The sequence below is a fragment of the Capsicum annuum genome, chromosome 7 (genome assembly GCF_002878395.1).
Source record: "Capsicum annuum cultivar UCD-10X-F1 chromosome 7, UCD10Xv1.1, whole genome shotgun sequence".
Lineage (NCBI taxonomy): Eukaryota > Viridiplantae > Streptophyta > Magnoliopsida > Solanales > Solanaceae > Capsicum > Capsicum annuum.
This window is the reverse complement of record NC_061117.1, coordinates 223,336,319-223,357,395: the sequence shown is the minus strand read 5'-3', so window position 1 is coordinate 223,357,395 and position 21,077 is coordinate 223,336,319. Positions and strand designations below refer to the sequence as shown.

Genomic DNA, 21,077 nt, shown 5'->3' with positions numbered 1-21,077 from the left:
ACATGGTTTCCTAAAAGAGTAAATACTTTTTCCCCTTTCCTTACTAGAATTCACTAATTGATATTCTTCACTATAACAATGAATAGAAAGTGAAAAACAGAAAAAAAGCAAAAGATACTTCTTTTTTTTGCATTTATGTGACTTATATTAAAAAAACAAGATAATTTGAAATGAAAACTAATTGAATCGATTTTAAAGAATTACAGGTTAAAAATTAATCAAATAAAATGGATCAAAAAAAGATTGATCGATGTATTATTTTAGCACTAGACTACCGATGTTAGTTGGTTTAGATTTTCATTTTATTTATTTATACTCTTTAATTATATTTTTATGTGAAAAATAGCAGACAAATTCTGCTGCCAATTTTCTTAAAGAGAAATTTAATTATCAACCGCATCAATTGATCGCTTTTATAAAATTGGCTAAATATTTAATTAAAAGACTAATTAACTCGATGTGTTTTTATAAAAAATATGTTTTTATTTATTTTAAATAATTATAAATATATTACAGGGATGGATTTATCAATTTATTTAATACATAACATCGACACTATTTTTACACATTTTTTTAATATAAGGACGAGTTTTGTCATGGTGCAAATAGGAGCAGGTCACAATTATATTTCAGCTACCAATTGAAAATCAAAATTATCAATCATTAGGTCATTAATAAAATTAATTTCGAAATAAGTTATTTTAATTATTAGTTTATTAATAAAATTAATGTCGAAATAATTTATTCATCGAACATTGTAAAGGCAAGAGTGAAGCTTTTTTGTTCACCATAACTCAGTTTCCCATAGGAGAAGAATCTATAATCAGTCGGGTCAATTCCGGGTCATTGCTGATGCCCGGTTCAAAATCGGAAACCCTAAGTTCTTTGTTCCGTTCGGCTAGTAAATTATCAAAGCAATGGAAATCTGCTTCACCTAAAAATTCAGCTGAAGATATTGCCCTTAAAAACTATGTATCCTCCAAGCCACTTAGTGAAATTGCTGCTGAAACTTTGAAGTTTAACTCACATGGTAACTACACTTTCCCTAATTCTTACTATTTGGTTGAACTTTACTTTTTTGTTTGATTTCATTTTTATTAGTGGAATGGGTAGAAAATGGTAAATTATCCATTGATATTTTAAACTGGGCAAATATTGTTGTGACATATGTTTTTAGTATAGTGGACGAGTATCGTTGTATAGAGGGAGTATTTGATTTCAATTTTATTCATGGAATGGGTAGAAAAGGGTAAATTATCCATTGTTTTTTAAAAATGGACAAATATTGTTGGACGTCTATTTTTAGTATAGCGGACAGAGGGAGTGAAAAATAGTGACTTTCTGAGGTAATAACTCGTAATTATTACTTGAGGCACCCAAGGGTGTGGTTTATGAAGTGGTTGAGAATCACAAGGCCTTAGGTTTAAATCCAAATAGAGACGAAAAAAGTTAGGTGGTTTTTTTCCATCTGTTCTAGTTTGGTTGATAGAGTTACCTAGTAGGTATATGGTGGGAGGTGGCCAATATCGTGTGGAATTAGTCGAGGTGCGCAAAAACTTGTCTGGATACCATGGTTATCAAAAAAGAAACTCTTAGTTGAGTTGAGTGACCTTTTTTCTTGAAATTGGAGATAGGGGAATGGGAAATAAGGGAGGGGATGACAATGTGAGGAATCGAAAACTCATCAACAACGTAAAACTTCAGGTAGCCAACCAATTGAGCTATATGAGAAATCAACTTCTAGCGGTCTATGAAGTGGTTGAGAATTACGTGGTCTTAGGTTCAAATTCTAACAGAGACCAAAAACACTAGGTGGTTTTTTCCTATCTGTTCTAGCCTTGGTGAATAGAGTTACCCGGTACCCGTTGCTAGTGAGAGGTGGCTAATATCATATGGAATTAGCCGAGGTGCACGAAAGTTGGTCCCGACGCCATAGTTATCAAAAAAAGTAACTATTGGTTGAGTTGAGTGACCGTTTATTTTGAAATTGGGGATGGGGGTAGGGGAAATGAGGGAGGTGATTAGTAGGGAATGGAACACTCACCAACAAGGTAAAAATTCATGGACCAATTGATTTATTTGAGAAATCAACTCCTTGTTATAAAGGAAAAATCAACTCCTTGTTATATATATATATTGAAATTAAGGATAAGGGAAGGGATTTTCTTTACATAACCGTATCATTAGTTGTAGTATTACTCTTGTAGTTTCTTGTCTTTTGAGTTTGGTTATTATTTGTGATTTTTTGCTATTTCTTTCTCTATACTGCTTTAGACTATTTTTTTCTTGAGTTGAGGGTCTATCGGAGACAGTCTCTGTACCTCTAAGGTATTGGTAATAAAGTTGTACATATACTCTACCCTCCTCGAACCTTACTTGAGATTGCACTGGATATGTTGTTGTTGGGATAGGGGAAGGGAAATATGGGAGGGGATTATAATGTGGAAATCGAATACTCACCAACGCAGTGAAAATTTAGGTAGCCAACCAATTGAGCTATATGAGAACTCAACTCCTTTTTATAAAGTCAAAAGGAGAAACACTTAAAATTGCTTAATTATTTTATGTAAAGGAGAAATACTTAAAATTGCTTAATTAATTTTCATTTGTTTGTTTGTTTGTGCAGGAGAATCACCAACACTGCTGTCAAGAGAATTATCATCGATTTTCTGTGGTATGTTTTTCTTCTTTCTCTCCCCCCCCTATTTTGGGTTGTGTTAATTCGATAAATCAGGTGCATCCTTGATAATTTATATCTTAGGGTTGTTTGGTCCAAAGCAAGGTTAATCCTGAGATTGATTATAACTAAGATAGATAGTCCCACTTTTATATGGGATAGATAATCTTGTGATTATTGCCGAAATGCAGGGTAAGACTGCTTTCCTTATGGTCCGGCCTTTTCCACACAGTGGGAGCTTAGTGCCCTGGGCTGCCCTTTCTAGACAATCTCATGATTTTGGTATAAATTTTATCCTAGTTTAAGTGTACACCCACAAGGTCACAACCAAACAACCAAATGCATTTATAAGTGAAGAGTTGACGAAAATAACCCCCCTACTGCTTGTAAACAAATGGGCCGTAAGTCTTGGATAAGTTCAAAACCGAGAAGGATAACTAACTTACGCTGGAGCATTTTTTCTTTTAGTTATTACCTTTCCTCTGTGTATTCTTTTATTGACTCTTTGATTGTTTTCTTTTAACTTTGCTATATTGTGTTATGAATGCACATTATGATAGATACCATCATATTGTTAGTTTGTTACAACATCATGTTTTGCTTATTGTACTTAAGACAATATTAGTGTGTTGGAGCTATAATGAAGAGGCCCTCCGGCTTTCGTGCGAGTTTTATTTTTCAGGTATTGACTAAATTGAATACTTCCGTTGGTTTGGATTTGGGAACTTTCGATGTGTACAAAGTTGTCCTACCTCTAGATAGAAGTTGTTATTACCTTCATCTACATTGAAATGGTATATCTGTCGGTATGTCTTGTTTCCTTTCCTTCCTCATGAGTCCTGATTTTGTGAGTGTGGGGTATCTTGGAACTTCAGTAACTCATGCTGTAACCTTTGAAGTCTTAAACAATAGTTTGAGAACTCCTAAATGAGTCACAACAACTTGTCAATTGGCATATTGGAGAGTTCTGCCACAATGTCTAAAATGTCATTCCCCAGTTTGGAATTTGAACCTTTTGTGGTTCTCTGTCTTAGGAATTTCTTGTAATGGTAGCTGATAGCAAAAAGATTGAACGAACATGTAAACTATGATGTTGGTCCAGACCGAAGGTCTCAGAAGGTTAGCTCAGGCTGAGAAAATCCAAAAAATATCATCAATGTTTACAGGGATATGAAAATTCCAACTGTACGAACTAGCTAAGCATTTTCTAGTGGTATTTTTATTTTATTGTTTCTAGAGCATTCAAAGATGGTGCTTTAAGATCTTTTCCTATGCTTAATGGCTTGGAAACTGCATGTTCTTTTTAAAAGATTCCTTGTGATGTAATTAGATGTGGACAAAGAATGAATTACATAGAATATCTATTTGTGTTTGCATGTCACGTGTATGTAATTCCCTTACAAACCATTTATCTACGTATTCTTCTGATTATCTTTTATTTTAGGTGATTTAGATTCTGATTTGACCGATTCAGAAGAAAGTAGTTATAGAAGTGGCCTGGAAAATGTATTGGATGTACCATGGTTAGCAAATGAAGGAAAATGCAACACGTCAGCACGGCAGAAAGTAATTTCACGAGAAAGAAAGGAAAAGTGGACCTTCAAGAATACTGAGATAAGTCGTTTCCACCAGTTGGTTAACCAATGTGGCTGTAAATTGGGGGCTGATACTACGATTAAAGTGTTCGGAAAATTGGGACGAGAAACTGGCATGAAAGAATATAATTCTCTAATAAAACTCTGTATAGAGAGGGCGAGAGAAACTAATGATGAAGAGGTGTCGTTGCAGAAACTTTCAAAGGCTTATCAACTTCTTAAATCAATGACGGAACAGGGTTTCCAAGTAGAAGAGGAGAGCTATGGTCCAATTCTTATGTATTTTGTTGATTATGGCATGGTACAGGAGTTTGATTTTTACTGCGAGCTCATTATAGATAGAAATGCTGATTCACTTGCAAGATTAGCTTACTATGAGATGTTGCTTTGGACTAAAGTTCAAAATGAAGATAAAATAGAAGAACTCCTCTACCATCTTTCTCTTTATGATGGTACCGATAAATCTGTCTTCCAAGGTTTGCGAATTACTGACACATGCTCTATTACTATTTCAGATTGTATTAACTGATTGTTTGATTCTGTTGGTATATTAGAAGTTACGTGTGGTACGTTGCACTTAATGATTAGTTATTAAATGCTTGAGTTACATGCCTCTTTTTGTCATGTTTACTGGATCTTTTTTTAAAAATCAAGTTTGTTGCATATTATGTTTGTAATTCATTTGCAAATTGTTATGAATTTAGACTATGTCCTTGCAATGTCATACAAATTGTTCTGAAATGCATGAGTTTGTAGAAGCCGTGTATGCACTAATACTATATTTTAAAATTTCACAATGTTGAACATGTTGCAGAGAACTATCTCTTAGCACTGTGCGAAAGTAACCGAGTTAAGGATTTTGAGAGGCTTCTACAAACTATTGACACAACAACTATTTCATCTACTGCTTCTCTCACAAATATCTTCAAGTTCTTGGGGAAGTATCGATTGGAGTCCTCTGCGGTGAAGCTTCTCCAGGAGTTGGTAACAAGTGGTAAACTCGTCACTTTGATATAGTTGATTCAGCAATAACAAGACTCATGTTTCAAAAAATCATTTCTAATCACATGGGATTCTATAAAGTGAAGGTTACCATAATTGTTTAACTCATAGGGGTGACCTTCATGTCGGTATCATGTCCCAGTTCATCTTAGAAATTATTATCAAATTTTGTGAATTGATATTGCTATACAGTTTTCTCCAAAAATTTTTTTTATTGTAAATAAATTACTGTATACGGAAAACGCTGCAAGTATAGGCATCAGTTGAAAGGAAATTGAAGACTTTCCTTTTGTTGTTGTTGTTAGAAAATCTGTAACTTGTATGATAATGTTGTTGATTAAGAAATCACTCTTATCTCTTCAACTTATATGTCGTTCACACATTCTAATGTAGTCTCTCTCAAAGCAGGTAATGGAGAAAAAGTCATCTCAAATTTCATTTACACTTATACAACTAGCATCCCAAGTTTAGCAGTAAGAAACTTTTCATCAGTTCTGCTTGTAATCTCTCTTGGTATATAATTTGCATGATGCTTGCATAAGTTTAAAAAGTGTTAAATGCCGAATAAAAAGATTGTTGGATAAAATATATAAGGATTGTTTGTTTGCTCAAATCACAAGTTAAATTAGCATATTAAACTTTGTGCTCAGTTAAACGGTGTAACCGATGCACATGCACCGGAATAAATGGAAGTTAAAGGGAGTATAACTTTTCGAGAATAGTAGCAATACAGTACAGAAGATCAAACTTAATTGTATTCTGTTGTTTTGTTTTTGGTGCAATCAGGTCTATTCAGAAGATACTATATCTATCCTAGACACTTTAGGTTCTTGTTAGGATGGTAGGCCTATTTTGCTTTCTTTTGCTCGCATGTATATATGGTTTCAGTACAACCTATGTACTGATTTGTGCTTAATATATACAACCGTTACCTTCTCCAACAATCTTTTCTTGTATTTCGCGCTTCTAATTAAATTTTTTTCTCCAGATATTAATACTCTAGATTGAATAATCATTTCTTTTCTTTGCTAGTGCAGATTTGGTTGGACATTTTAAGTAGTAACTATGCTTGTACTCATTATCTGTTCATCAGTGAAATGTTTACTCTGATTGCTCTGTTGTATATGGAAGGTTGAAGATATTATCCTTGAATTCAAAAATTTACATGCTGAGTTGGAGCTTAAGCTAGCATCGTCCCAGTACCAGAATCTCATTAAGTACTGTTGTGAGTTATTTAAGGTATGAACTGATTATTTAGAGATGTCTTAGAGATATTCTATGGACTATGGAGTGCTTGGAGACTTCTTTATGCAAAAATAAGAGCCATTACATGTTCTGGTTGATATGTAAACTTCTCTAATGTACTAATAGTTGCAACTTTGTAAATAGGTACATGCTGCACTAGATATGGTTGATCTAATGTTTGAAGGAGGTATGAAATTATCGTTGGAGACATTGAATTCCATACTAGAAGCCTGCGATAAAAGTTGTGAGTATCAGTTGGTAGGTTAGCTTGAATCTCTTTGCTTTTTGCTTTTTTAGTTCATGAGCTTAATATGTGAGTTCTCGTGTAGTTTGGGCTAGGGCATATAAATTATATGAGATTTAACTGCCACATGTGTTCCTTGGTTGTTATCATAAATTTGCTATCATGTATATATAGTTAGAATACAGGTTGGATGCTCAATGCTGAACTTGGAGAAAGAATCACAACGTCCTAGGCAACATCTTTATGCGAAAAACTAATGTACTAAAATAGTTAGTGAAGGACTAAAACCCTTGGAGTCCTTGCACTTTAGCACTGGCCATGGCATTCAAAAAATTATGGTAAACAAAGACCAGATGGCTGCTAAAGTGCATAGAGAAGGATTTTGTTCACTTGAGGATTAGCCACCTCTCTGTTATTTCTCTTTGGTGCACCTATGAGGTTCATGTATGTTTAGAAGATTTGGTGTCATAGAAAATCATATCCTTTCGTAAGGTTTTTATTTTTTGGTATAATTCGTGTATATAGGTGTTTTTTGTCCTGCATTAATAAGATTTTATGCCATTGCCAAGTGTGCACTAAGAAGTTATTTTATGCAGTTAATGTCAATTGTCAGGGCAAAAGAAAGAATTAGTTCTCCTCCTCAAAAGAGAAGAGACTTATTTCTCTTATAAGCAACAAAGTTAGAGTCTCCAAATAGGTTTAAGTATTAAATAGCAAATGGACTTCACAAATATTGATCCTTGTCTTATTGTGCCCGAATAAGTACTAAGTTTATGATGTGATATAAAATAAAAGGTAAAGTCTTCATGGCACTGATAGATTCTTCTGTTGAATTTAGCCTGTGCGTGTTCTCTTATTCCTTCATTGTCAACTGACATTTATTACTGCTCGGCTGATTCTTTGAATTGAAAATTACATTAGTAGTTTTTCCAGTGAGTGGCTAATTCCCGAGTGATTATATTCCAAATTGTCCATTGTGTGTCTCTCTTTGATTCATATATTGTTGGGGTAAAGCATGTTTTAATGTTTATCCTCATGAATCTTAGGTTCATCGAATATATTCATTGATACTTCGTCACGATATCAAACCAAATTGCGAGACCTTCAGGATTATGATAAATATGACTGTGAGGTCGAAGGATGTAAGTTTCCTCTTCTTATCGGGGAATAATATTTGTATATGGATATTGAATGAGTGACTTAACTAGTCAAGCTCTGTGTTCTCTGTGTTGTCCTAAATGCAGTTTGAAGGCGCATATGGCATGCTCAAGGATTTGGAGAAGTTCAACGTGAGGCCTACCCCAGGCATGTACAATGCCATAATGGCAGGATATTTCCGAGAGGTGGGTTCCCCTTTTATCGTGCTATCCTCTATGCTTGAGTTTCCATACATTTGAGCAGTAAGGTATACCTCTTTAGTGAATCTAGACATAATAAGAACGCTAGCTAGTTTATTTAATAATTTCACTAAATTGTGTGCAGAAGTTGATTGTATCTCTACAAGAGTTGTACAACTAGAGCTAGGGGTCATCTGATTACTCTTGTTATTGAAAATAATTCTGGTTTCATATTCTGCATCAATTGTTAGCTGCTTGTTGATCATATTTGTTTTTGTATGAAAACTCACTTCGCTTTATGTGCATATTGAATGGTAAATACACATATTAGTAATTGTGCATACACACTAATAAATGCACATAAATGCTATTTATATTACTGCTTATTTAGTTAATTATACTTATTGTATTGTTGATTTAATTCTAAGTAATGTTTGTATTTTTTGTTTAAAAATTAGAAAAAAATGTTTAAAATTGATTTTTTATAATTGTAAGAGTAATTCAATGTTAATTATTCATTATCTCATATTTTAAGATACTCGGTCTTAGATATCCTGTTACAATTGTTCATTATTATGGGAGAATTTATAGTTTGTTATTATGAGTTAATTATTATAATCTTTAGCTTTTCTATACTAACATAAATCATGTAGTTGATACATATATGTGATGGCAAGCACCCAATGGTAGTGGTCGATGTAATGGGAGGAGAATTATGAGGTCTCAGGTTCAAATTCCAGCGGAGACAAAATTACTAGGTGCAAGTCATTACATATTGAGTTACATGTATTCATATCTTAGTTACTTTTGGTAACCATGCAGGTGCCTTTCTCTTGTTTCTCTTATATTTCGAAGATCTAGCATATACTGGATAGTGGATATACTATTGTTCTATAAGGAAAAAAAAAATGCTCCCAGGCATGGTAACCAAGGACCTTCTCTCTCCTACTTTCTAGGACCGTAGAGGTCTCATTCCGGCGCCGATCACCGTCAACAGACCTTTTTTTTTTCCTTCTCAACCAGTCAATAGTCATCCACTGTGATTATTGCTGCAGCCCCTTTCTTCTATTTACTTATCTACACAATTCAATGGCAGAAAACAGAATCTATTTCAATGCAGGCTTCAAATCTTTTGATATTACAAGATGGAGCTATGGCAACTCAACATGGTTTGATTGGGTAGAGAGAAGTAGAAACAGAATGCATAGGATAACTCTGAGCAGAAAGACTCTGGAATGGATCTGCCACATACTCAAAGTAGCTTCGAAGGATAACAAAAATATGGTGAGAAGGTAGAGGACAAAAGAACAAGTGGCTGAATATTATGGCACCAGAAAATATAATACACACGGAAGGTACATGAGCTTTCTGTCTCTGAATAGGGAGGCTAGAGAAGTTATTATTGTCCCCGAACTAGCCATAAATGCAGGGTGGAAGGACATAGCATTAAAGATTGAAAGATTCATAAATGCTAATCACCTAAGTACCAGTAAACAACCTTCAAAACAGACTGTTCCATACGCCCGGATGGTTGAGAGCAGTAAATGGCAACAAGGTCGTAATGAAGGCTCTGACAATTTGAAAGGCCCTCTAGGGAGAAGCATTACTGGATCTCTTAGAGGTGTGGAGATACCCACCCTAGCAGATGTAAGAAGGTGGGCATCTTGGACTTGGAAGGAAGCTTTTGGAGTCAACATATATGAAATGGCAGGGCATAATTTTCTCTTTGAGTTTCCAAATAAGCACATGGCTGAACAAATACTACAAGGAGATTGGGTTTGGAGAAAGTCAAAAATTCATCTAGAATTGTGGAACCCACTCTTTGGTTGTGTATTATACAAGTAAAATCAAAAAACATGGATCAGAGCCATCGGACTGCCAATGCATTTGTGGTCCAAAGAAACCTTTCAAGAAATAGGAGATAAATGTGGAGGGTGGTGCAGAACAGAGGAGGAAACTGAGCTGAGGAACCATCTCAAATGGGCGCGTATCGAGGTCAAGGGAGATGGCCGGAAAATACCCAACGAGATCTGCATTACTAAAGAGGGTTACATCTTCAAAATCCCGATTTGGATAGAAAAAGCTACAACTTTTGAGAGGTTGCTGGTAGCAGCGGCAAAACCCATGGCGGAAGAATTGGTGACAGGAGAAACCCTAGAAAAGGGTTTTACCTAGAGGTCCTTGCTTCGCGAGAAAAGACGAAGGACAATGACCTGCGGATAAGATCTTCTTTCGAAGTTATCACAAAAATACCATCCTTGACAGCTGTTGACTGGAGTACACACGTGGGCTGTAATTTTAAGTTACACTCATGTGAGGAACATGTGACAATTTTAAGTCAAGAAAAGGAGACCCCAAATATATCCAAAAGCGGGCTGGCCCAACAAAATCAAGTGCTACAACAAAAGAAAAGTCCGTAAGCCCAACTCAACTCAGGTGTATTCATTGATGAACTGTGGGAAGAAATTATGAGGCTAAGAACAGTAGTCCCACAAGTCGATAGAGCAGAAATCACAGAAGAGCTTCAGATTTCCATTAAAAACCCAGGTGCAGGTATCAACACAGAAAATAAAACAAGTTTTGAGGAAGGATCAATTGAGAAAGTGGGGGAAATGATGGGGAGGAAGGAAACGGCACCTGGAAATTACATGGAGCAACAAACCATGTTGGGTAATTCATGCATGGGAGGAGAGTTATGGAACGCGGAAGAAGCAACACCAATAGCGACAGCAGCATCAACGGATATTATCGAAATGGGGAAATCCACATCAGCATGGGTTCGGCAGAACATAATCAAGCTAGGGAAAATGTTCGGAGCTGATTTCAAAGGTTATGAAAAGGAAACCCTTGAGTTACTTATGCAAGTAGATGCCTGTAGACAAGCTAGGAGGTTGGAGACATCCTCAGAGATCAGGAAAAACAGGTTTAAGGGTGCCAATGAGCTGAAGAATTTAATCACTTTTGATGTTAAATTCAAAAGTAAAAAGGCAGAAACTAGGGGAAAGGGTGTTCACAGTCTGATCCATGAAGCTAAACCCGGTGTCATGGAATGTTAGAGGATTAAATGATGGGGGAAAAAAACAATGGTGAAGAACTGTATTGAGCAATGGAGGGCTGATATAGTATGTCTTCAAGAAACAAAGTTACAGGGGAACTTGCAAGAGATAGTAAAACAATTATGTGGAGGGAGATGGGTTAATTTCGTGTGTTTAGAAGCTAGTGGTACTAGGGGTGGTATCATTATGCTATGGGATAGAGCTTTAATGCCATATATATTACTCTGATTCCAAAGAAAAAGGGGCCAAGGAGCTAAAGGACTTTAGACCAATTAGCTTGATAGGAAGTTTTTATAAGCTACTGTCTAAAGTGCTAACTGAGAGGTTAAAAAGGTTGATGGCTCCGCTAGTAGATTCTCAGCACATGGCTTTCATCCAAGGAAGATAGATTATGGATGCAGTGCTGATTGCTAATGGAGCAGTAGATTCAAGGCTGGCTCAAAAGAAATCTGGAATCTTATGCAAATTGGATATTGAAAAAGCTTATGATCATGTGAATTAGGGGTTTCTACTTAACACACTCAAGAGAATGGGATTTGGGGAAAAGTGGATTAGATGGATTAGTTTTTGCATGTTCACGGTGAAGTTCTCAATACTAATCAATGATGCACCTGAAGGCTTTTTTGCATCCCAAAGGGGTATAAGACAAGGAAACCCTTTGTCCCCTTTTTTGTTTATCCTTGCCATGGAAGTCTTAATAATATGATCAAGAATGCAAAAGACAATAGATGGATTTCAGGTTTTGAGGTGTCAACAAGAAATGGAGATAACCTGGAGGTGACACTTCTCTAATATGCTGATGATACAATGATCTTTTGTGGGGCAGAAGAGGAGCAGATAAGATATTTAAGAGTAATTTTAGTACTCTTTGAAGGCATTTCAGGTTTGCATACTAATTGGAGGAAGAGCCATGTGTCCCTATTAATCTAGTTCCAAAGATTGATCTTCTTGCCTCAATCATAGGAGGTGAAGTGGGAGCCTTACCATCTATATACTTAGGTATACCTCTGGGGCCTAAATCAAGATAAAAAGATATATGGGACTCTGTTTTGGAGAAATGTGAAAAGAAGCTTTCTAGATGGAAAGCCCAGTACTTGTCTATTGGGGGTAGACTTATCTTGGTTAATGCAGTTCTTGATGCCCTTCCAACTATGCTTACTTTATTTCCAATCCCTGCAGATGTGGTACAGAGGCTGGATAAAATTAGGAGGTTCGTTTTTTGGCAAGGACATAAAACCAGAAAGGGTTATCACCTAGTCAAGTGGAAAGTGCTGATATCCAAAAAGAAACAAGGAGGTCTAGGAATGAAAAATTTGAAAAACCAGAGCAAAGCTCTGAAAATGAAGTGGTTGTGGAGATATGCTCATGAGCAACATTCCCTATGGAAAAAGGTGATCAAATTGAAGTACGGAGAATTAGATGGTTGGGTTACTAAAGAAGCAAACAACCCATATGGGGTTACTGTTTGGAGATCTATCAGATGTTGGTGGCCTATTCTTCTTAATCACACTACCATTTCAGTCAATGATGGTGGAAGAACTGCTTTCAGGAAAGACAAGTGGTTAGGTAATAGGAGTTTATCAGTAGTGTTTCCAAATTTGTTTGATTTAGTGCTAAACCAGAACAGTAATGTGGCAGACATGTGGTCTCCTCAAGGGTGGAATCTACTCTTCAGAAGAAGATTGAATGACTTGGAAATTCCAAGAATGGTTGAGTTGCTCAAATATCTTGACACATTCCAAGGGGTAAAAAATAGGATGGACAGATTATGGTGCGATGGACACAATAAAGGAGAATATAAAGTAAGTTCAGGATACAAGTGCCTAAATGATACTAGTATGTCGAACAACATCTGCCCATGGAAACAAATTTGGAAAGCTCAAACACCTTTGAAGGTGGCATGTTTCTCTTGGCTATTAGCAAAAGAGGCACTCTTGACACATGAAAACCTAAGGAAGAGGAATATCGTCTTAGTTGCACACTGTTGTTTGTGTGGAGAAGCAGCTGAGACAGTGGGACATCTATTGTTACATTGCAGAATTACTGATCAACTATGGAAGATTTTTATCAATCTCAGAGGCATACAATGGACAATGCCTAGCAAGATTGTTGACACTCTTTGTAGTTGGGAAGAAGCTGGAAGTGGAGCCAAGAGCAGGAGAATTTGGAGAAGCATCCCACTTTGCATTTGGTGGACTCTCTGGAGGGAGAGGAATGCTACAAATTTTGGAGATAGGAATAGGACAGTCCAAAGAATTAAAACTGAATGCATTTTGCTTTTGTGTTTTTGGTGTACAAAGAAATCTCCTATAGAAGCAGAAGATATCCTAGGAGTTTTAGAGTCATGCTAGGATCAAGAACTTCTTTTATTTCAGTTGTAAAGGGGTCTTTTCTGCACTACCCAAGTGCTGGTATTTAATACAAATGTTACTTTCTCAAAAAAAAAAATAAAAATTACTAGGTGATTTCTTCCCATCTGCTAAGAATCCTTGATGGACAGAGTTATCTGATACCTATTGTTGGTGGGAGAGGTACACGTAAAGTGACTCGGACACTACGGATATAAAAAACATTTATGTGATGGCAAATGACAATTAATTGGGATCAAAGTAACATTTGGGTCAGGGCTTATGGGATTTAGAGAGCTCCTTTGCCCGAATTGTCTAGTATTGCAATACACAAACCTGAATGGACTGGAAAAAGTTAGATATAGATAATTCATGCGTTCGAGCCCAACTGATTTTAGATTGATGCGTAGTTGATTGATTGATTAATTATGTTAGTGCACCATATATTACATTGGATAAAATAATGTAAGCCAGTAGCCTTTGTGGGAACAATTTTTCATTAAATTTAAGATGTACGACATGTATTGCTCTATACACCTCATATATTGAGTAAAACTTCCAATAAAATACAAATTATCTGGTGATTTTACTCATGTGCCTCTAAAATATATTTTGTATATAATTGATTCGCGAACCGGACCACCTTACACTAGAGACATGCTGGATAGTTAGTTTCAGTACATTTGTCTTACCTTTCGTCCCTCTATCTTGAATTTTCACAATGTTTGTGCAGTACCGGATTTAAGAACATTCTTTATGCACATCTATCTTTAAAAAAAAGCTATGCTTTCTATTGATAGATTAGTAATCTTGTGCATGCATTTTAAATGTAGAAAACTACCTTTTTTTTGTGTGAAAGGCTGTCTAATCCATTTGAACTACAACGGTATTTGATAGCTTTTAGTAGTTCTATTTTTGGAATTTTGTTGCTTGAATTTCCCTATCTATGGATGTGGTACTTATTACTTGTATTTTTTTTTCTTAGCTTTTGACCGTTTTGCTGAATATTCTGGCAGAAAGACACTCGTGCTGCATTAGAGGTTCTCAAAAAAATGGACGATGCTAATGTAAAGGCAGACTCTCAGACTTTCACCTATCTGATTGGGAATTGTTCGAGTGAGGATGACATATCTAAGGTCCTTAATTTTACATCTGAGTTCAATACTATCATGTGATAAGTTCTGTTATGTGCTTTTGATAAAGGAACTTTTTCCTGACGCGGCAAAATTATTTTGCACTTCTTCTTGTGGGAATATGCCTGTAGATCACACTTTCTTTTCTCATTTCTCTGGAGTGACTAGATTTGATAATTTGAGTGGATGCATTATTTTCATTTACATTGCTCTAAGATTATTTGTCCTTTCATTTTTTTTGTTATTTAGAGACGGTGGTTCAGTAATTGGGAGTAAAAGTAAGAAGGAGATATAATGTCCTTGATTATAGAAGGAAAGCTAGTTTATATTGAGATTATTTCCAATTTAAGACTACAAGACTAGTTCAGTTCATACACTATCAGAAGTCATGCGAGCATATCGACAAATCCTCGTATTCCTTTGAGACAAGTGGGGAAGGGCAACTTTTGAACTCTTTGGTAGGATGGGAGTTTGGGGATTGGAGTTTACCATATACAAGAAGTTGCAAAGTTACATATTTTATGTAAATACTGCTTCAGAAGAAAATTGTGGCTAAAATAAGTTGATAACCGGTGCATAGAGTGGATAGTATTGCAAATTAATTAGTAAGGCATATGAAAATTCAATTATTAACCCTCATATCAAAAGAGAGGAAAACCATTGAATGATTTATAGTTAGCATAAATCTTTTAACCATATTTCATCAATACATCCATCGATACGGCACTAGTCTTTCCATTTGATGTAAAAGTTGTCCTTTATGTGACCTCCAATTCTCTTGAAGTGATCTACCGCAAAATTTTCATAAAATATTTTTCACTGGTGGCTGGTTTCGTGAATCTACTTCCTTTGTCTAATTTATTCAAGCATAGATTCCTTTGCTCTTTGTTTCCCTTCTTTGTTTATGAAAGATCTGTTGTTTCTTTCCATATTTGCACATAGATGCTCATCTTTTTGACATTGGCTACAAATGTGCGACGATAACAGTTGGAAGTTTGAAAATTTGTAGTTTCTTGATGAGATGAAAGATTCTGGAGTTCCACTGACAAAATATGTATATATGGCCCTAATAAATGGATATGCAGCTTCTGGACAGTTTGAACAGGCTAAACAGGTACACAATGACTATAGTTGGTTCTACTAGTCTTTCATGGCGATTATTTTTCCTTTATTCCATGCTAAATCCTTTGTTAGATCCATGGATTCTTGGTAGCCGGTTTTCTCTTGATTTCAGTTGTCTGCTTCACTATGTTTATTTTATTTTTTTGAAGTTTCTGCTGGCAAATGTTTGGTGGGTGAGATAAATTTCTAAGCTTTCTTTGAAGCTATGCTACATTTTAGTGTAAATTCTGGTGTGGTGCTTTTTATATTGTCAAATCGGAAGTTTTCATGTGAAATACTGAAATATACTCCTTGGAGAAAAAATTAAACTGCTCTATAACTGATAAGCACAGTGTAGGATACCCCTGCGGAAGTATATTCATTTTTCTTTCTCTCCTTGGAAAAGACACGATCTTGTCGAAAGAAAATAGGGGTTCTGATGATTTAGAAGCATTAATGGATGTGCAGGTAATTAATGAGCGAGGAGTACATGTAAAGGGTTTCAATGAAATTAGAAGTGTGCTTGTTTCAGCTCTTGCTTCACATGGGCAAATGTCAGATGCCCTTAAAATATATGAGGAAATGAAAGAATCTCAATGCAAGTTGGAGCCAAAAGCAATTATTGCTCTCATTGTAAGTGATTTCTTGCACATGTACTCTTTCTAAGGATCTTTTCCTTGACACTTTCAAAATTCCGTCAATTTTACCCTTTTAAATCATAACCTTGCAGGAAAACCTTCTATCTGAGGGACCACTGGATAGATTGCTCCACCTACTTGAGCAATTAAATGGCCTCGATCAGTGGGTGGATGCTGCCTATAGGGTCATTTCATATTGTATTCGGCAAAACCATTTCAGGTCTAAATTCATAATTGTTTCTTGTGAATATTGCTGAAATTTTTTTGGAGTTACTTTAATTTTTCGCTCTTTTGTAATAGATCTATTGTGTTTTGCTTTAAACTCTGAATAGATCTATCGTTGACTTGCTTAAAAAGCTGGTGGATACATACAAGGATGATGAAGTTGCTCAGGAATCTGTATTCGATGAGGTTTTGTGCTTGTTCCTTTTCTCTTCTTTACATTGGAAAGAATAATTATGTGTCATAGAAACTCAGTTCTTTCTGGGTTCCCGTGATTCATATACTCTTATCAGTTTTTGTGTGCAAGATGAAGCTTCCCATTGCATATGATATTTTTACTTGACAAGCTTGTTCTCGTTAATAATGGAGGCTTTTATTTAGCTCAGATATGTGTCTTGCTTGATACTCATTTTTGGTAATCATGGAGCAGGTGTTCTGCCATATTGCAGAAAAAGACCCAATAAATTTACAGTTTGGGTTGGATCTCCTTCAGGTCATTAAGAAAGAGATTGGTCTCCTCCCTTCACGACAATGTCTTGATTTCCTACTCAGTGCTTGTGTCAAAGCCAAAGATTTAGAAGCTTGTCATCTGATTTGGGAAGAGTATAAAATATCTGGCCTGCCTTACAACATTTTAAGTTATGTGAGGTAATTTCAATAACTAATATTTTTGAATCTTGTTTGCTTGCCTGAAATTATCTTGAGCCGGGGTCTATCGGAAACAACCTCTCTACTTCTTCGGAGGCAGCGGTATGGACTACGTACATTTTACCCTCCCAAGACCCCACTTTGTGGGAATACACTGGATTTGTTGTTGTTGTTGTTTGCTTGCCTTAAAATTGTGTTCTTAGACATCATGATAATCATTCATATCTTTTTATTTTGATTTCTCTACAATTGCATCCGTTGAGAAACCACTTAATTAATCATTCAAGAACAACTTATACAGTATCTTCCCACAAGTGGAACTTAATTAATCATTCAATGCTAAGATTTAGTTAAGTTAGACCAATGCATTTTCATATGTTTGTTGGTGTTTGTCCTTAGTTTGAGTGAAATGAAAAAGAAAATATTTGTCTTGAAACTAGGTGAAAATATCTACTATCTAATCAAACATTAAGTTTAAAACAAGCTGGAAAGAATAGTGTCATTGAACTAAGAATGCTTCTGAACTGCTCAATATTCTCTCTTGTGTGTTCCATGATTTAAGGTTCTAGACATATGAGAAACATTGGGACTTTTATGGGGTTTTACTTGTGTGATAGTAGACCTTTTTGTTGCATGTTAGAAGGTTCATGAGGGACAATTCATTGAATGCGAGAAGGTTCTTGTTAGAGATATCGTGTTTTCCTCTGACATGTGTGTCAACAGTCAAATCAACCTTTCTTTTCCTTTTCAAAGTTATAAACTCCCTCATGCCAATTTATGTGGCACCGTTTGACTGGCACTAAGTATAAGAAAGAAAGGAAGACTTGAAATTTGAGGTCTAACACACTCCTTGACCATTTATGTGGGCTATAAATCATTTCATTATGGGTAAAAGGGGAATTTTAAAGTTAAATTATTTTTGATTATAGAAAGGTGACATTTATTTGGGACAGACTAAAAAGGAAGGTGTGCCACATAAATTGGGACAAAGGGAGCATCAGTTTTCTCCAATCTTATTCAAACAAAACACCCTCGGAGTTTCTAGTCTCCTTTTTATTTTAAAGGAAAAAGCATGGGTAAAAATCTGCAATCTTTTTGCTTATGCAAAATAACGTGGTGTTATGTGATTATTGGGATCAACATGCAACAAGGTACAAATGGGAGCTGTAATAGAAATTAATTAGGGAGATATTGTTTCTAGCCCCCAACTCAAATGGGTTCTCCTTCAGATACCTGAACACGTCCAAAACCACTATTTTAAACGGCTCCGTTTGATTCAGTATGGAAAGTATGGAACGTCTTCGCCAATCGCGTACACATAGCTAACCACTATCAGTGTGGAGCCTGTTTACTATTTCATACAATCCCATTCGCCGATACAAAATTTCTCTTATTTTTTCCATTAGACTCACCAAATCATACTATGGCAATCCAAAGAGTTCCATTTAACATGGAAGAGAGAACCCGAGACCACGAAACGTCAAGCTTAGACAGGCCCAAGAGGGTTTGCATGTGGTGGATTTTACTAATTTACGTCCTTAGGCAAGGTGGCAGCAAACAAAGGGGTTTCAAGGAGGAAGAATGGGAGGAATTGAGTTGGGGGAAAGGGTTGTTGAACCTCATTGTTTTTATAAAAAAAAGGTGAAGGGTTCTAGGGAAGAATCCACTGGCAATGATGTTGGTTGCTGAAAGAGTGTTGAGGCTTAAAGATAAAAAGAGGGTTTTGTTTAGGACTTGGATGTGAGTAGAAATGAAAATGTGGAAAGACGCGGGAGAGGAAAATGGCAGGAAAGGTTCTTCCATGACTGAAAATAATGGTGTTCGCAGGTGGATTTTTCTGGTGGCCAAGGTTAAAAGGATGGGGGAATGAGGAGGAAAGTGAGATAAAAAGGGGGGTTTCTTTTAACTGTTTGTAGTTCTATTTTTGACCGTCGCGCTCTTTGAAGTTGTAGATACCACATATTTGGTCCAAGTCAGCCATTTAATTGCCACAGAAGCTCAATCATGGTGTTGAAAACATTAGATCCGTTATAGGCTAAGTTGTCTGGATGAGAACCATAGAGTTGGGAGGTTGGAACAGAATTTCGTTCAAGTACGAGTGTCAATTAACCTATTACGCCTTTTATTACGTGTTTCCCCTAAAAGTCTTGTTACAAGCACTATTATCATCATTTAACTCTATCTTATTTCAGCCTATGTAGTAGTGACCGCTGCTAGTCTTAACTTTGTACAAACTGAGATGCTAGGCCCCTTGCTTCCTCACAAATGAAATCAGAAAACCAGCGTTGATATTCATTTCTCTTTTCTTCTGCATTTAGTAAGCTTTCCATCTTTTGATTTCTTGTTCCTCTATTGAGAACACAGCATATATGAAATAAATAAACTTAGAACTAGTTGGATTTTAACCTTATTAGATTTGGGCAACTTGTATATTTATGGGGTAACTTCACCTCTTGTGCAGCTTACTGTTACCATTTGATATATCAAACTCTGTTACCTTCTTCAAAAAAGATTTGGGCTACATGTGATATCGTGAATGTTATTAGTCCTTTTATGGTTTCCTTCTTTGTTCTAATTCATTGTTTGATGCAGGATGTATCGAGCCATGTTGGCATTAGGGGACTACGAATATGCAGCAGATATTCTCGATAAAATACCAAGGGATGATATTCATGTTTGCAGTGTAGTCCAAGCTTGTCAAGCAGCTTATGGAACTGGGAAAGGGAAAGGGAAAAAGAAAAAAAAGAAAACTGGGAAGGATGTGGCATGTGAGACGTGAAAAGTGTTGTTCGTAGGGGATTTAGAAAATTCTTCGGTATGTATTAGTTCTGAACATTCCAGTCTTTGTTCGTGCTGATTTTTTTCCCTTCCTCTTTGTTCTCCTTTTTTGGGTGCAGCATTTCTTTGAGATCGACATTTTGCAGATCATTTAGATGTACAACTTTTAGTGGAGAACTCCTTTTTCATATACCGCGTGAGAGCTCTGTACTAATCCTGCCTTAAAGTTGCCCCGAGTTTAACAGTAAGTTGGAAGTGGATCAAGAGAACTTCTGGTATCATTGAATCGTTGCTTAAAATCATTTTGACCCATCGAAGGAACTTGCACTGTATAATACGACGCACTAAGATGAAGTGGTGTCTTGTTTTATTTTGAAGAGGAGCTGAAACATGTGTCTGCTCTAGTTCTTAGAAAAGAACAGGTACTTTATAGTTTCATTTTTGTAATCGATGATGGTACACACGTTTATGTCTCAAAATTCCTGCTTAGTCTTTTTCGATGGGTTTTAGCAGGCCGTATATGTACTTCCATTTGGCCGCTAGTCGTCTTCCTGTATATGTACTTCCATTTGGCCGCTAGTCGTCTTCCTGTACTAACATTCCAGACCATCTTTTGCTCAATTGTGAAAACATGGCAGATTAGTTATGCTTATAGTTTTTAGCAGAATTAGAAGAATTGTAAACTGAATTCTTGGCCTTTCTTTAATAAAATCAATTTGTTCAGTTTACTAACAGCTTGCATTGAGAAATGTTACTAAAGAGGGCTAAAGACTAGTCATCCAATTTTCATTTACATGTCACATTGAAATTTGTTAGATTCGACTAATTTGAATTTGCCATTCAAAACGCCCAATAAAAGGGGTAAAAAACTAAAAACTCCTTATTAGAGAAGTTCTCATTTTCATTTACAAAAACATACACTGAAAATGGTTGATCCGACTAATTACAATTCGCATTTAAAAGCACCCAATCAGACGAATGGCAAAGATTTTTATTTCCGTTTTCATTTAGAGGACTCGATGATATCCAACTTTCCCATCATTCCCTCAATCA

At 35.9% G+C, this 21,077-nt stretch overlaps 1 protein-coding gene across 10 annotated transcripts; it reads left to right on the top strand.

The window, feature by feature from the left end:
* The first annotated feature begins 613 nt into the window (after positions 1 to 613).
* On the top strand, positions 614 to 20,752 carry LOC107856332 (pentatricopeptide repeat-containing protein At4g04790, mitochondrial). Of its 10 annotated transcripts, XR_007057905.1 has the most exons (18): positions 614 to 1,030; positions 2,627 to 2,674; positions 4,122 to 4,748; positions 5,087 to 5,266; positions 5,683 to 5,747; positions 6,406 to 6,513; positions 6,664 to 6,777; positions 7,810 to 7,905; positions 8,008 to 8,106; positions 14,521 to 14,640; positions 15,647 to 15,751; positions 16,207 to 16,371; positions 16,469 to 16,596; positions 16,709 to 16,787; positions 17,029 to 17,246; positions 19,839 to 20,061; positions 20,171 to 20,446; positions 20,538 to 20,752. XR_007057905.1 is itself a non-coding variant. In XM_016701330.2 (17 exons), the coding sequence occupies exons 1-17, from the start codon at positions 853 to 855 to the stop codon at positions 20,152 to 20,154; spliced, it is 2,517 nt and encodes an 838-aa protein (XP_016556816.1). In that variant the 5' UTR covers positions 614 to 852; the 3' UTR covers positions 20,155 to 20,752. The 10 variants fall into 10 exon arrangements, 7 of the variants coding, with proteins under 7 accessions (XP_016556816.1, XP_016556817.1, XP_016556815.1 ...); XR_001670532.2 differs by having other exon boundaries at positions 19,839 to 20,446; XM_016701330.2 differs by having other exon boundaries at positions 19,839 to 20,014; positions 20,144 to 20,752.
* Positions 20,753 to 21,077: the final 325 nt, after the last annotated feature.

Excerpts from the sequence above, each read along its gene's own strand:
- LOC107856332 (XM_016701330.2), top strand. The coding sequence starts at position 853 with ATGCCCGGTTCAAAATCGGAAACCCTAAGTTCTTTGTTCCGTTCGGCT. Across the intron at positions 6,514-6,663 it reads ACTGTTGTGAGTTATTTAAG|GTACATGCTGCACTAGATAT; the intron begins GTATGAACTGAT and ends CTTTGTAAATAG. Across the intron at positions 16,788-17,028 it reads AGGAATCTGTATTCGATGAG|GTGTTCTGCCATATTGCAGA; the intron begins GTTTTGTGCTTG and ends ATCATGGAGCAG.